Source organism: Taurulus bubalis (assembly GCF_910589615.1).
Source record: "Taurulus bubalis genome assembly, chromosome: 17".
In the NCBI taxonomy this organism is placed as follows: domain Eukaryota; kingdom Metazoa; phylum Chordata; class Actinopteri; order Perciformes; family Cottidae; genus Taurulus; species Taurulus bubalis.
In genome coordinates, this window is record NC_136605.1 from 2,526,627 (window position 1) to 2,542,666 (window position 16,040).

The following is a 16,040-nucleotide window of genomic DNA, read 5'->3' on the forward strand; positions in this document are numbered from 1 at the left end:
CAAGTTCTTCACTCCGGCTCTTCTTAACTGAAGCTTGAATGCCACGCCATCCTCCTCGGGGTCTGGCCTGGTCCATCGTCTGCCCCTCCGGCCTCTCTGTCCGCCTGTGGGTCAGTTACTCAATGGGGTGTGGAGGAAGACGGGCGAGGGAAGAGGAACGTGTGGCACGGTAGGAGCAGTTCAGTCTCCGGGCTAGCGTTTGAGACAAGAGTGAGGAAGAGGAAGGAGGAGGAAGGTGAAAGAATGGCGGGCGGTCAGTGGGGGGTCGGTGGTCTTACTCGATGACCATGCAGTGGGGCAGGTGCTGGGAGTAATATTTGAAGAGCTCGGCGGTGGCTCCGGGGCAATTGGTCAGCTCCAGTTCCTCCAGCTCCTGCAGCTGGATGAGGCCGGACAGGCCGGTGGTGGTCAGCAGGGGGCAGCCTGGGGGGTACAGCCAAAAGGTTACAGGGTCACCTACAGGGTCATCTACAGGGTCACAGAGTCATCTACAGGGTCACCTACAGGGTCATCTACATGATCACCTACAGGGTCATCTACAGGGTCATCTACAGGGTCACAGGGTCATCTACAGGGTCATCTACAGGGTCACCTACAGGGTCATCTACAGGGTCTCCTACAGGGTCAACAACAGGGTCACCTACATGGTCACCTACAGGGTCATCTACAGGGTCACCTACAGGGTCACCAACAGGGTGACCTACATGGTCACCTACAGAGTCATCTACAGGGTCACAGGGTCATCTACAGGGTCACCTACATGGTCACCTACATGGTCACAGGGTCACCTGCAGGGTCATCTACAGGGTCACCTACAGGGTCACAGGGTCATCTACAGGGTCACCTACAGGGTCATCTACAGGGTCACCTACAGGGTGAGTGATGAGCTATCCATCCCACCATGATGGATCCTCCTCCTTGTTTTGCATTAACATTACTTTTTGTACTACAAGTTTTCTGAAATGTGAAAATGAGGCATGATGCCAACTTTTGAATTTAGGAGAAAACTACAGATGCAAATTGACAAAGTAGTAAAATAAACATCTAAATGTAAAGTTTGGTTGTTTTCTTTGTCAAGGAAGTGAAATAGCCCAAATCCCAACATTTAAAAACAAGGTCTTTGCTGTGGATGTCTCGCTTTAGTTTTTGGTCGATAAAATGCCAGCAAATTGATAGAAATCTCACAACATGACATTATCGGGAGTTATATTTTATCCAAATAACAATAAAAACCCTGGACATATTCAGTATACTAACATAGAAGACAAAAAGCAGAAAACTCACAATTTACAGTGAGGAAACATGTTCCATTTTGCTTGAAAGATGAAAAGATGCAATTCTTTGTTTTTCATCTATCGCTGCAGCTGATGGTGATGTTAATATGCAAATGAACTAATCAGCTCTAAAATGCGTCCACTTTGCATGAGCATTAGCTGCTGGTCAGGTTTATATTCAACTGAAGCCACAAGATGCCATTGTGACCTATTGGCCGAGGAAAAGCCTGAGTCCATCACAAGCTGACCATGAGATTTAAGTGACCAGATGTGTTTTTTTCTATGTTAGTGGCCACTAGATGGCACTATAAGGCTCCAGAACACAGCACGGAGTAGAATTGCATGTAATCCACTTAAATACAGTAACATGGTTCATCCGGTTGAATTATATGAAGAGCACATTAATGGTCCAGCCACAATGTTGCAAGATTTCTATGAAATACAATCATCTTTCCTAAAACTATGCTCTCACTTCTTAACTCCTCATCAATGCATGCAGGACCAACAAAGGTTTTGGTGCTATGATGTTTGAAACGTCTGTCGGTGTGTAGAATACAGGTCAGGTCACATTAGAATAGAAGGAAGCATTATTTATTATTGGAGCTGTAACTCATACCTGCAAGAGACAGTAGACGAAGACTCCTCATTCCAAACAAATGTTGGAGACCAAAGTCTTGCACCTACACACACACACACACACACACACACACACACACACACACACACACACACACACACACACACACACACACACACACACACACAAAGAGCACTATATTAGAAACCCTGACTCTTAACTAAGCACCCACACACACCCACACGTTACCACGGAGCCCACACTGTCACTACACTGCACTCTCTGAATAAATATAATGTCATGTTTGAAAAAGCGTGAGAAGAACTTGTCCAGGATGAACACCGGTTCAAAGGCTAAAGAGATTAAAGGTGAACCGTGTGATGAGACAGAAGAAATGAAATGAAGGAACAACCCTGTTCCTGGAAAGACGGGGAGGTCTTTATTCACTGTGACTATCATTACAATACATTCAGTATAGCTTCAGTAGCTAGCATAGCATTGAAGTGCTATCGTACTGTGCTAACGTTAGCTCCACAGGTTTGTTATGTAAAAACGTAACGTTTTAGAAACGTACATCTCCTCCTCTCCTTCAGGTGATTACACACTGCTTAAAAAATAGTTATGAATATTCTATTCCAATGCTGCCAATTACTCCCCCTAAATGTTCCACACCATTCCTTTAACAGTGACCGGCTCCAAATCCGCATAACCGGCCTGACAATGAAGACAATCTAAAAATAATGCATGAAAGTCTCTGGAGCAGAGTTGTAAGTTGACGTATCACTTTTACATGAATATATCACAAATGCATTGAAGTTGAGGTTATGTGTTTGCAATTACTCTTTAGTAAGCAGATGGGTGCATGTTGTAAAATAAGTTAGCTCTGAACTTGTAAAGCGTTGCAAGCTCTCATAAAGAACATCAAGCCTGCATTACATTTAGTCAATGTGACAGAATTTCGGTGAAACTTGGTCAGTGCTGAATCTGCAATAGCTCCTAACTGGCTAGCTGGCTAGGGCAAGGGAAAGGTGGAGTTGTAGGCCCTTATTGAACACTAGCCATGTGATGGTGTGGTTTGGTAAAGAGTTCCACAGAGAGGGGGAGGATGGCGTCAGCTGATCTGAGGCATTGGGAGGGGCAGACAGGTTGTTGAAGGCCTTCTAGGTGGGGGGTAGAATCTTGTTCATCCGGGATGAAGAGGGATGTGATCACAGCAGATACTGGTAAGTAGACAGGCGGATTGGTTTATGGCACCATAGCGGACACTGCAGTAGTCGAGCCTGGATGTTACAAATATAGGGAATGAAGGGAAGGGGGATCAAGCATCGAACCCTGGGGAACACCATGGGCGATAGGAACTATGGTCATTTAGTTTAGTTATTGGTTGTAGATTGAAATGAATTAATGTCCGTCGGAGAGGTAGAACTGGAACCAGGAGAGGGCGGTGCCAGGAGTACCAAGGGCTGGAGGGATGAGTTTGGAACGGTTAATGGTGTCCAAAGCAGCACTTAGGTCGAGAAGGATGAGGGTTCTTATGGGACCAGTGTCCGAATAACAGTATAGGTCATTTGTGACTTTGATCAGAACCCTTTCAGTGCACTGAAAGGGTTCAGAGAGGTTATAGTTAAGGTGGGAATAGATGGCCAATTACTCTCTTCAGTACTTTGGATCGGAATGGCAGGTTGAAAATGGGCCGGTAGTTATTGGGGGAGTCTGGGTAAATACAATGTTATTTGAGTATGGGGTATACGGCGAGCTTTAAGGTGAAGGGGATGTAAACAGAAGACGGGGGGGAGTTCACAATGGATGGAGTTGGATGGATCCAGCAACAATACTGGTTGCTTATCTTAAGTCGCATGAAAATTAGCATATCCTGCTAATAATTTCTCAGAGACAGTTCATGTACACTGCCTTGTTGCTTTTCACAGTCGGAAATCTTGGTTGCTAAATGATCGTAGAACATCTGTTAATCTAAAATACAAGAAAATGCAGGGACTGCTCCAGACTACCTCTCAAGACTTCTTCTTATAGTGTGTGTGTGTGTGTGAACTAAAAACGCATATTTTTCGACTACAGGAAGGTAGCACCTTAGTAGCACTTAAATATAACTTAAATGTCTCTTACTGATAGCACTTTGTAGTTTAACTTTATTGAAGAAATTGTACTTTCTTGATTCTTGTTGTTCTGAGTTTGTACTCATGGTGTGAATGTGGAATGCACTATAAGTCACTAAATGAAATGCAATGTGTGTGTGTGTGTGTGTGTGTGTGTGTGTGTGTGTGTGTGTGTGTGTGTTACCTGACAGCACCAGCGCAGATAGAGGCTCCTTAATGATGACATGGTGGACAAGTAGCCCAACCCAGTGTCTGTGATCCGCACACACCTAAAAGTAGACACAATACACAACAAGACACCTGAGTAAACATGACCTTTCCTTTCTATGATTTCATCTCTGCTGAAATTTAAGATGCAACATGACATTTCAATAACTTTAAAGTACCCAAGATGACATCAGCTAGGTTATTTATTTGATAAATTATCAGCTGAAGACGCCACATGAGAGCAGTGCGGAGCAGCGGCCCTGAGCTAACCAGTGGGGCGTGCTCACGTGCACCAACATGCACTGACATGCACCAACATGCACTGACATGCACTAACATTCACTAACATGCACTACAAGATGTGTGAACAGAGCACAGGAAAGCTGCGATAAGAACACATACAGAGGAGAGAGACTCAGGGAGGCATCCCTCCTCTAGACGGTGAGAGATGATTGCTGACATATTGATGCTCTGAATAACGTAGAGAACCTTTTTATATTAAAACATATATGAATATCGGCTGATATGAAAAAAGTAATGTGATTACATTGTTGTCATATCAACCGGCTCTAGTCCAGTGTCCTCTAAGGGCCTTCACAGTCTCTAGAGCTCAGTCTAGTAGAGCATCTTCAGGATGAGATGGAGCCTCGGGGGCATTGGTCATAGTGTTATCTTAAGAATCGCTCTACCACAGGTCCCCCATGCTGCATATGTATACATTTTATATGTGACGCTGGTACACCTCAAGCCAACAAACAAACCAACTGCTTTTGGAAAGAAAAGATATTTGAAAAACACTGTTAACACAATATGGATATAAATGATGTGATTGTTGTTATTGTGTCCCTGCATTCCACCCTGCAACCTTGTTGCTAAAGAAGGCAACATGTGTGAGTAGAGTCCACAGTTTTAAAGTGCTGCTGAGTCCACACAGCTCTTATTTTCAACCACTTCTCATGTGCAGCACTCCGCTGTTGTCCTCCATGTACAAGCCACACCTCATTTCATTTCTCACACATACCACTATGTACACTCTACTTTGAAATTGAATCATTAGGCACACCTCATCGAACACGAGGCTCGGTTAGTGCCCGTCGGTGTCTGACGTCCACACAGAGGTTCATGTGTGCCTTTACCCATCTGTGTTGCTACTAGACGCAGTAAAACCAGCTGAACAGAACCTTCACCGTGGAAACTGCTGTTGGTGTGTGAAACCAAGACGCACGGCAGTTACGCAACAAGCACTTATTTCATGTAACAAACTGTAACCCAAACCTTTCCTGAACCAGTACCTCTGTTGTGTAAGTATGCCTAATGCCTTGTTGGACTTCTGTTACTCTGAACCAAACTAACTAACTATGGAGGCTCATCCGGCTGGCTGCAGTAGAGGTTGTTTTATGGTCGGGTGTCAATAGATGCATAGATTTGGGATAAATATCAGGATTCCCTAGCAACTGTACTGAAAAATAGGTTATCAAAAGTTAAGTGTATGTGAGTGTAGATTGTCCAGAATGCATTTTTCCGCTAATATAGATTCTCAATTAATATTTTCAGCAGACACCTTCTCACGCTTAGTCGGGCTGGGACGATGTGCTTTCCTCCCAACTAATACTATGACGATGCTTGGGTGCATATGTGTTGGATGTGTGTTGCAATTCTATATTGCCATTTATTGCAATTGTTGTTTATTTTAACACCAGACCAGGGGAAAGTTGATGAAGCAAAACATTATGATTTATAGCATGTGTAGTCAGAGAAATCAAACATAAAGTCATGTTCTGGAACTATCCAGAAAGCAAAAACAAATCAAAGAATAAAGACATTGCCCTCACAGTTTGGTGGCGTTTTCCATTTATGAGGGTTACAGTACGTTGTATACCTCTGGTTATTAAAATGAAATGTATTAACCAGAGGTTGAAATTTATTAACCAGAGGTCCAACTTCATTTCCATTATGCATTTTGTATAAACCCATTGGTTTTTTATTTATTTATTATTTTGAAAAATGGGTGTAGTCCATATGAATAAGCTGGAAAGTGTTGCGGGTGAGAGAGAAGCCTGGGTCGGCTTGCTGAACCTGCTGCCACCGAGACCCGACCCCGGATAAGCGGTTGAAAATGGATGGATGGGTGCAGTCCCATGTATCTACTGTATCCTCCCACTAACTTTGGCAACTCCAACTATGGATGTAGAAAGAGAACAGAGCTAGCAGAGCTCTGTTCTCTTTCTACATCCATCTGTTCAATGTGGGCCGTCTTAATGCGCTGCACATAGATGTCAGTGTGTGGATGCTCTGCAGTCAGTGTGTGGATGATCTGTAGTCAGTGTGTGGATGATTTGTAGTCAGTGTGTGGATGATCTGTAGTCAGTGTGTGGATGATCTGCAGTCAGTGTGTGGATGATCTGTAGTCAGTGTGTGGATGATCTGTAGTCAGTGTGTGGATGATCTGCAGTCAGTGTGTGGATGCTCTACAGTCAGTGTGTGGATGCTCTGCAGTCAGTGTGTGGATGCTCTGCATTCAGTGTGTGGATGCTCTGCAGTCAGTGTGTGGATGCTCTACATCCAGTGTGTGGATGCTCTGCAGTCAGTGTGTGGATGCTCTGCAGTCAGTGTGTGGATGCTCTACATTCAGTGTGTGGATGCTCTGCAGTCAGTGTGTGGATGCTCTGCAGTCAGTTTGTGGATGCTCTACAGTCAGTGTGTGGATGCTCTGCAGTCAGTGTGTGAATGCTCTACAGTCAGTATGTGGATGCTCTACAGTCAGTGTGGATGCTCTACAGTCAGTGTGTGGATGCTCTGCAGTCAGTGTGTGGATGCTCTGCAGTCAGAGTGTGGATGCTCTGCAGTCAGTGTGTGGATGCTCTGCAGTCAGAGTGTGGATGCTCTGCAGTCAGTGTGGATGCTCTACCTTTTTTTCTTCCTCACTGGAATAAAAGCACAGGACCACTAGCACACTGACCTGTCCAACACCAGTTCTTCCAGTTTATGAAGGTCACAGGCGATGTACTCCAGGGCCATGTCAGTGATCCGAGGGCACCAGGACAAGTCCAGAATACGGAGCTTGCGCAGATTCTCAGCAACCAGCTCCACGCCGTCGTCAGTGATCTTGGAGCAGCCAGAGAGGCTGAGGGCAGTCAGGTTAGGAAGGCTGTGCACCATGTTGACCACACCGTGATTGGTGATCTCCCAGCAGGAGTGGAGCCGCAGAGTGTGGGTGGTGTAGCCCTGGGGGTGAAGGTCATATGCGTTGATTTGATTATGTAAACGAAAGGGGGTTGAAAATGCACAAAAGATGGCACACACTTAGAAACTGGTAAAAATTGCAAAATGCTGCAGTAACTGGGCTCTGGCGTCGCTCCCTAAAATAGCGGGAGAAAGTTCAAACAGAGATTTGGTTGGATGTTGTTCTGAAATATATAACAAATATCATCTAGGAGTAATATCTCCCTGAGCAGAGCTGAAGTCTGTGGTGATATCTGATATGGGTCTTGGGAGTGGGTGTTATAAAATAGCTCAAGGGAACAGCCAACTAAATGCCAACCACCTTTTACATTTGAGTTATATATACAGTATATATACACATTTGTAACATCTCCTGTCTTAAAACAAAGTCCAACAGGAAGTCAGCAATTGTAATTTAAAAATACAGTCATTTTTTTTTGAAAGGTGACATCTTGGAAAAGGTTTTTCCTGCGTGGCCCTTGATGTGGGCCCTTCATCTCTACTTGCACCAGATGTTCTTCCTCCCGCTATCACTAAGATTGGAATTCATGTTTTGTTATAATTTTCATGGAGATTTACTTACTTATTTATATTGAATTCATAGTTTTTTTTACTAAACTAAAAACTTTAGAGCAGAGGGAAACTAATGATAATGCACTGTAAGATGTTAAGATGATAATGCACATTCATATTAAAATATTGACTCATGCGTCTTTAAAAAATAAGAAAATTGTCTAAGTTAGTTTGTTTTGCCCCTCCCCCAATGCCAGCTGGGATCGGGTACAGGCCCCGGAGACCCTGGAGGATAAATGGGTCTGATGGATGATGACTGAATATGCTGACTGGTAATGGGGTCCACAATGAGGATGAAGGCGTGTCAATGTGAACAGAAAAGTATTGTGACACTGCACCTGCTTGGCTGTGAAGTAGGCCATGGCCGTGTCCGTGACGTGGTAGGCCTGCAGGCTCAGCTCCGATAGGTTGGGCAGGAGCTGTGAGATGGCGGCAATGGCGTCATCCGCCACGTTGATGCAGTCGCTGACGCTGAGGGAAGTGAGCCGGGCGTTGAGGCTGGACCACAGGCCGGCCTCCGTGAAGTCGTTGCAGCCTGACAGTTCCAGGTGCATCAAGCCTTGCATTTGCTCCAACATGACCTGTGACATCAAGGACACCCGTTTGACTGACGGAGATGACGAGTGCAGAGATTACCGGGGTATTAACAACATCCACGCATGGACAGGTTGCTCTTGAGCAGCATTATTCTTAAACCAGTCTTTTAAAATAACATGTGATGAAACACAGGAACCCACTTAAAGCTACTGTTGGTAACATTAATGAAAATAACTTTTTTCAACTATATCCTGACAGTGGTACATGTACATGCCATACCAAATTTCCCCTTCTATTTTCCACTTCCTGTGTTTGGCCGGTGAAGCTGTCCAACGGCCGAATGTCTTCCTGTTCCTTTATGTTTCCATTTCTGTTTTCTCTCGCATGGCTATCCAATGAGACTTAATGCAATAAATATTCAACAACATTAATATACAAAATATTAAATCTAAACATGAAAATTGTCATACATGTAATATCCTCCTTCATACAGTAACCTGTACTATTTATTCATTTAAACATCACCCCTCTTACAGTAACCTGTACTAGTTATTCATTTAGTACTAGTTGTGGAACTCCCTCCCCCCACACATAAGACAATCAGACTCCATCACATTATTCAAATCTCAACTCAAAACTCATCTGTTCAAACTGGCATACACACTATAACTGGTCCCTTTACACCTCACTTGTTTTCATGTTGATGCTCTGTTTTACTGTTGTTTATATCTTTTATGCTTTTCTTTTACCCTGTATTATTTTATTGCAATTGTAAGGTGACCTTGGGTGTCTTGAAAGGCGCCTCCACATTTAATGTATTATTATTATTATTATTATTATTATTATTATTATTATTATTATTATTATTATTATTTAATATCCTCCTTCATACAGTAACCTGTACTAGTTATTCATTTAATATCCTCCTTCATAGTACAGTAACCTGTACTAGTCATTAATTACAAACATTGTCTCTCATTACAGGCTAGATTTTATAAAGCCTAAAAACTACAGAAGTTTAGTTTTCTCTCGGACCAATCAAATTACAAAAGGCTGAATGGGATTTTTGCCAACTGACCAAAAAATGCCTACTTAGCATCCTCAAAAAGTACATAAACATTTCAGAAATATTCTACCCTGGGCACCCAAAAGTGGAGCCTGGTGGATAAACTGAATGACAACATGGTAAAATAATAGTAATGAACACTTAAATACTTACATCTTTATAAAATAATATATATTATAACTTTATAAACCATTCATTATATCTCTGTATACAATATCTGTTGTTATTCATTCATGATGCAGCATGAATGCCTCTTGTTTGTGTTACGGTAACAGAGCATGTTACATCTGAAATGATTACATTACTGGCTCTGGCCTGTTCAATATCAATGGTTCTGTGAAGAAAGGTGGCACCATGAAATTATGAACATTATTGAAATAAAACAATGCTAGAACGAAAATAAAATTACCTGCAAAACCTTTTTTTGTGAAAACAAGCAGGATGAAATGCTATTCATAACACAAAGAGAGCTGAGTTTGAATTCTACAATATTGTGGAGTGAAACTAACATTTTGTTTTGTTTTAGATGCAAAACAATGTTAATGCACAAATCCCTGCAGCAGCAAAGTCCACATATAGATCATGCATTCAACAATTCCAGCTTTCTCCATGGCAACGGTCCACTCGTCCCAGAATAGCCACTGAGCCGAGCAGGTTTGAAGAGCCATCTGAAAAATAACTCATCTGAAAGGCACCGCATGCCTCTTTTCTTCTTATGTAATATGACATCATAAAGGCGGAGACCTTGAGAATTTAAGTCATGGAAAAATCATAGTGTATTCACATGTTTTACCACTCCTGTGTAAAACTATTTAGTGTCATAACAAAAACAGCAGGTACCTATGTTGGCTACATATCCAGTTATACGGCATACAGACTCAACCAAAAACAGATGGAAGGATAACAGGTTTGACTCTCCTGTGTTCTCCAGGTAATGAATTCAGCTTCCATCCCACGAGTGATTACACTGAAGTGGAATAGCATAAACATTGAGAAGGATTGTAATAGGCTGTAGACCTACCATAACGGCTCACAGTTCTTCCACTGCACCATTTCTTCCAACAGTCTCTCTCACTTTCTCTCGATCAACACCAACATAATTTTAATTCTCAAATGATTTCCTATCACTTTTTTATTTACATTCACATTTTTTGCAATCAATCAATCTATGGCTAATGTTAATAAAACTCTTTATACGTTGCAAATTAAATCTAAAGGAACATAGTGTTTGTGTCGAAGGAATGCTTTTATTGTAAAACATATGTGCACAAAGTGTTGGGTTCCATTAACAGTAGCTTAACACTAAAAGCCCAAAGAAAAAGTCAAACTGAACACGGTCTCATTTCCAACTCGTCAAATCATGATGCTTGGTCAGTGACCCTACACTCAACGTACCCCTATGACGCTCTAGGTAACCCCCTGAAGTTGTCGGTACCCCTATGACGCTCTAGGTAGCCACCTGAAGTTGTTGGTACCCCTATGCCGCTCTAGGTAACCCCCTGAAGTTATATTTATGCAACCAAACTACTAGTTTACACTGGAGTTAGTTAAAATCCTGGTGCGTGTCATACAGATGCCAAAAGGGTGCCTCAGTGTGTTCATATCAAATGCTAAGGGGCACTTGCCAAGCATTGTTAATTAAGTTGAGTTAAGTAATTAAGTTGGGAGTGAGAACTGGTTGGGAAAAAATGGAAATAGCAAATTAATGAAAACAGTATTTGTGTTAATGAGAGTCAGAGCAGGAAAGTGGTGAGTATGATTTGAATATGATGTTGTAGTGATAAAATACGGGCTGGGGAAATGGAAACTTCGGAGGAAGTGTTAAGTTTAGATCAGAAAGCAGAAAGGATGTGTCTCTTTCCACAAATAACCATATTGGTGGCTGCTCACATTTGTTCCTGATCTGTGCCACTAATTTGCTGTCTCAATTACTGCTGAAAGGGAGAGCTGGAATGCTTTAATCTCTCAGCTACTTTGTTCTAGCCGTCATGTGTAACAGCTCAGATCAGGGAAAATTCACATCCAATAACCTCTTTTCCACACACATCCTGACTCACCTCCAAACCGGCATCTGTGATGGTGGACCTCTTGAGACTGACTGAGCGAACACCTTTCTTGGACAGCGGGTAGTTGTCGATAAACTCACAAATGTCCAGGTCTGACACGCCCACTAGGCAGAAAGACTGGAAGCCACGCAAGGCGAAGGCCTGCAGACTGACAAACTCCTTCTCACCATTGGGCAGTAGGGTATATAGCTCCTTGGCATGCAAGATGGGTGTCACACCCTCCCAGAACTTGGGTTGGTACAGCACCTTGCGCCATGTCTTGCATACCTGCGCCAGGACACATTTTTCAGCTGTAGTGAAGTACCAGAGCAATCGGTTGAGCAGCTTCTCATCCAGGACAAGCTGGCGTTCCAGCAGCATGGACTTGGGCAGACTGAGAGGGGGAAGCTGACGAATGGACGGCTTCAAGCCCACCAGAGGCTTCCCAGGCTCCATGTCAGAGCCCAAGAGTGAGACTGCTGAGTTGGGCATGCCAGGGCCGTCCAGGTGATGGTGATGGTGGTAGGGAAGGGAGGACGGTGGTGGAGGAAGGATGGAGGGTACCGAGGAGGACTGGCACAGACGGTTCTTGGCAGCAGGTGTCCCCTTGGTGATACTTGCACTGCCCAGACCGTTAGGCTGGCTGGGGGGCAACTTCACCATACCGTTGCGAGTCACGCAGGGAGACTTCAGCTCGCTGGGGGTGGTCATGTTCAACATTGGGAACCTGGTGAAAGAGAAACGTGTAACATTGTGCTGTAAAATACTGAAAACCAGGCCAGGGTGTGGAAAGACTATAGTACTTTACTTGGATATTATGAATCTTATCACACTTTCAAACATTTAGCTTCCAATCAATGTCGCAGTGAAAAACAACAAGTATACAATTCCTCAACATTTCATTGAAAACAGATGAGATGTCCCTGGAAGTATCCACTTCGAGTGACAAAAGAACTCTGTATAGCCATACTGCTCTGTTTTCTCTTACCTGGAAAGTGTGTTAATACACTTTTTACCACACTGCATCTTAGTTTTAGAATTTTAGGAATTCTCTTTGAAGAGTGGCCGGCCAAGACAGTTGAGGATCATTTACCCACATTTCAATAGGATGTTTTCTTTGGGATCTCTAAAGAGTTTTGTGAATTATGACAATGCTGGACCAAACATGTTTTTATGAGCAAGGTTTCCCCAAGAAAATATATTTTCAGAGCTGTATCGGCCCACGCTCACTTGTGTCTTTGCTCACACCATGATCCACAACAGTACTGTGGCTGAGCTGATGAACGTATTGCATCAACGTCTTTATGGAGCTACTCATGTTAAAAACAAGTCCAGCTGTTATAAATGGATTATTCTGCAGGTCTAGTTTGACAAGTTTCTTGAGTCTGTGTGTGTGTGTGTGTGTAATCATGGCAAAATGTGGTCCTGGAGACACTGTCACAGGAACTACTGTTTGGACTACTTTTCCAGGAGTTTCTTTTTCTTTTTGTGTGTTAGATTTGTATTTATTGTGTATTTTTGATATGTTTGTGTTGTGAATCCAAGCTGACTAAGCTGCCATCAATTTTAAGGAGCACAATTGTTATGGCAATATTTGATTCATAGTCCTATAAACATTGTGATGAATTATATTGTGTATGTCAGAATTTATTTTATTTTCTGATTTAGCCCAAAGTAGACATTCCACAATTTATCAGTTAAAACATTATCTTAACGCAATGTCCACTTACTAGCCATAACTTTCAAATGCATGTCACTGAGTTTGCTCAGTATTGACTATAAGAAGTGGATGTAGTCACCATGACATCACCCATTGGTTTGTGGACGAACCGTCGAGATCGACGTTTAGGTGGTCGCCATCTTGTTTTTTTGGCAACTAGAAGTGACACCAGCGGGCAAAGTTAATTTTAATTCTCTTTCACTTAGTTCAACTGAACACTGAATAATGTACTTTCAAGAGACTAAGCAATTACAATTAACTTTCATGACATGAAAACACACTGTAAAAAGGATTGAAAGTTGTAAGATCAAAATAGGACAGCTGCAATGTTAGAGACCTGTCAATACAAGGAGGCCCCGCCCTAAAGCATACCCTGCTTGGACCATAATTTACTAAATGAACATCATGCTGTATTGAAGAAGACTTGAAACTAGAGATTGAGACATAAACTCATGTTTACAATGTTTACTGAGGGAATACATCAAGAGAGAAGTAGAGTCATTTATATAGACTTCTATACAACCAGAGGAGTCACCCCCTGGTGGTCAGGAGAGAGAATGCAGCTTTAACACATGAAGCATTCTCTTCACTTTTCAGAATGCCTGGTCAGGTGCCTGGAAACAGTTTATTCCATTTACTGCTCTCCTTCTCTGGTTACATTGATCAGGGCAGAACTGGTCAAACCTTTTACTGCTTTTCATTGAACCGTAACGTTTTACTGAGCTTTTAGTTGGAGCAGTAGCAGCTTTCTTTGGATTAGCAGGAGACCGTAAGAGACAGATAAATTTAACGGGCCAGAGCAACCATTAAATTGCGACAGTTGCAGGCTTTGACTGCACTGATTGGAGTGTTTTTTAAGCTTCAGCTACAGACAGGATGACATCAGCTTGTGTGAGGGAGTTTGTGTCGACAAAAACAAAAAGATACAACAACAATAAATCCTGGTTTACTACGGACTCATGTGCAACTAGGTCAGGGACACACTGACTAAGGATGCCAAAGTAGGAAAGAGCAGCTACTATGAAAAGTTGCAAAAGAAGTTTCAGCAGAACGACCCTGTGTGGTGGTGGAGAGGCTGCAGGACATCAGCAGCTACAGCAGCAGGAGCATCCAACACTTTCACCAAACGGGACCGGAACAGACTACAACGGACAGGCAGGACTGCAGGGAACATTATCGGTGGCAGCCTGTCCTCCATCCAGGACTGGTACACCTCCAGAGTTAAGACACAGCATTGCAGACCTCACACCCTGAACAAAACCTGTTTCAGCTTCTCCCCTTCGGAGGTGCTCCAGAACACCAAAACCATCAGATCTTTGAACCATTTCTTCCTACCGGCCGTTGCTCTGAACACGAACATCAGTGATAATTATGTGTCAGTACATGGTGAAAGATGCAAAAACTCAAATGGAGAAAACTTCCTTGAATGTATGCGCAGACGTGGTCAAATACAGCTGATTGTGCAACAAACAAAGGAGAAGTCCTTTGTTGTTTGCATTCAACAGAGCTGGATGTAGTATCCAAGTGTAAATGAATGCTGTGGCCCACGGCCTCATCCAGGCTGTTCTCTGTGATCTCACTGCATCAGCAGCAGGGGGACAGCACACAGGCTCAAAGCTCCGTTATGTAACGTGCTGACTCCAGGGCTCCACACACAACAGCATCTCTCTACTGCTCAGCTGCCCTGTTATCTCCTCTACAGCCACTTACACACGCACAGCTACATATACTGCATGTGCATACTGTCTGTAAGGTACCAAGAGCACTTTTCAAGAGAACTACATGGGAGCCTTTCACGTTTTATCACTTTCAAGTATTAGTTGTCGGTCCCTGAGCAGCCAGAGAGGGGCTCTGCCTCTGCTGTAGCATTCGTGAGGTTCATCCATTACATAATACAACAGTGTTGTTGACTAGACTGGCCCCAGCTAGCACTGCGAGAGGTTTCTATGGAGCAGACATGTTTCAGAGCAATGTCGGGCTGACCCATCAGGGGAACAGATGAAGAAGATATTCACTCAGATGTAACACAATTCTGATTCATTGTAAGGTAGTGGCAGCTAGATCTATATTTACCATTCTGCCGTGTGTTGTCATGTGTCTGTGTCTCTGTCAGGCGGGGAGGTGGAGGGATGTGATCCAGCAGAGGCAACAATAACAGGGCAAGCGGCTCCTCACAATGAACCCCTATCTCCACTGATCTGAACTGTACAGCTGCTGTCATGTTCTGCTCCTACTAACACCATCTGGAAACACTGACACAGGTCACACTTTAGAGGAGTAGAGTAGTCCCTAACCAGACCCTCACCCTCCATTACTTTAAGCAATTTGATTAAATGCAAATGTCCATCATGTTCGTTACATCAACTGCAATTTTACAGTTATGAAAAGTAGATTTTGACAATGCTCCTCTTCAAGGCTTGTCCTCAGAGGGACAGCCACCTTCAGACCCTTATCCCATAAATAGGACATATTATACTCCTTTCATGTCCATTCTTGTATTTTTGAGTTGGTACATAACATGATTACATGCTTTAGTGTTAAAAAACAACTCCCTTACTGTCTGAATATGCATTTAGAATATGCATATGTTTTCAGCCTCTATCAGAAAAAGCTACATTTTAGCGCCTGTCTCTTTAAGCCTCAACCCTGAATCAGAATCAGAATCAGAACCATTTATTGCTATGTAAGTTTACACATACAAGGAA

General features: G+C 43.0%; 1 protein-coding gene across 1 annotated transcript; it reads right to left on the reverse strand.

Annotated features, from left to right (window-relative positions):
• Window positions 1-274: 274 nt before the first annotated feature.
• fbxl16 (F-box and leucine-rich repeat protein 16) lies at window positions 275-12,335 on the reverse strand (the record flags this gene model as incomplete). Its single annotated transcript, XM_079232565.1, has 6 exons — window positions 275-423; window positions 1,891-1,954; window positions 4,150-4,234; window positions 7,132-7,397; window positions 8,306-8,548; window positions 11,628-12,335. 6 exons carry the CDS (start codon window positions 12,333-12,335, stop codon window positions 275-277), a joined length of 1,515 nt encoding a protein of 504 aa, XP_079088691.1.
• Window positions 12,336-16,040: the final 3,705 nt, after the last annotated feature.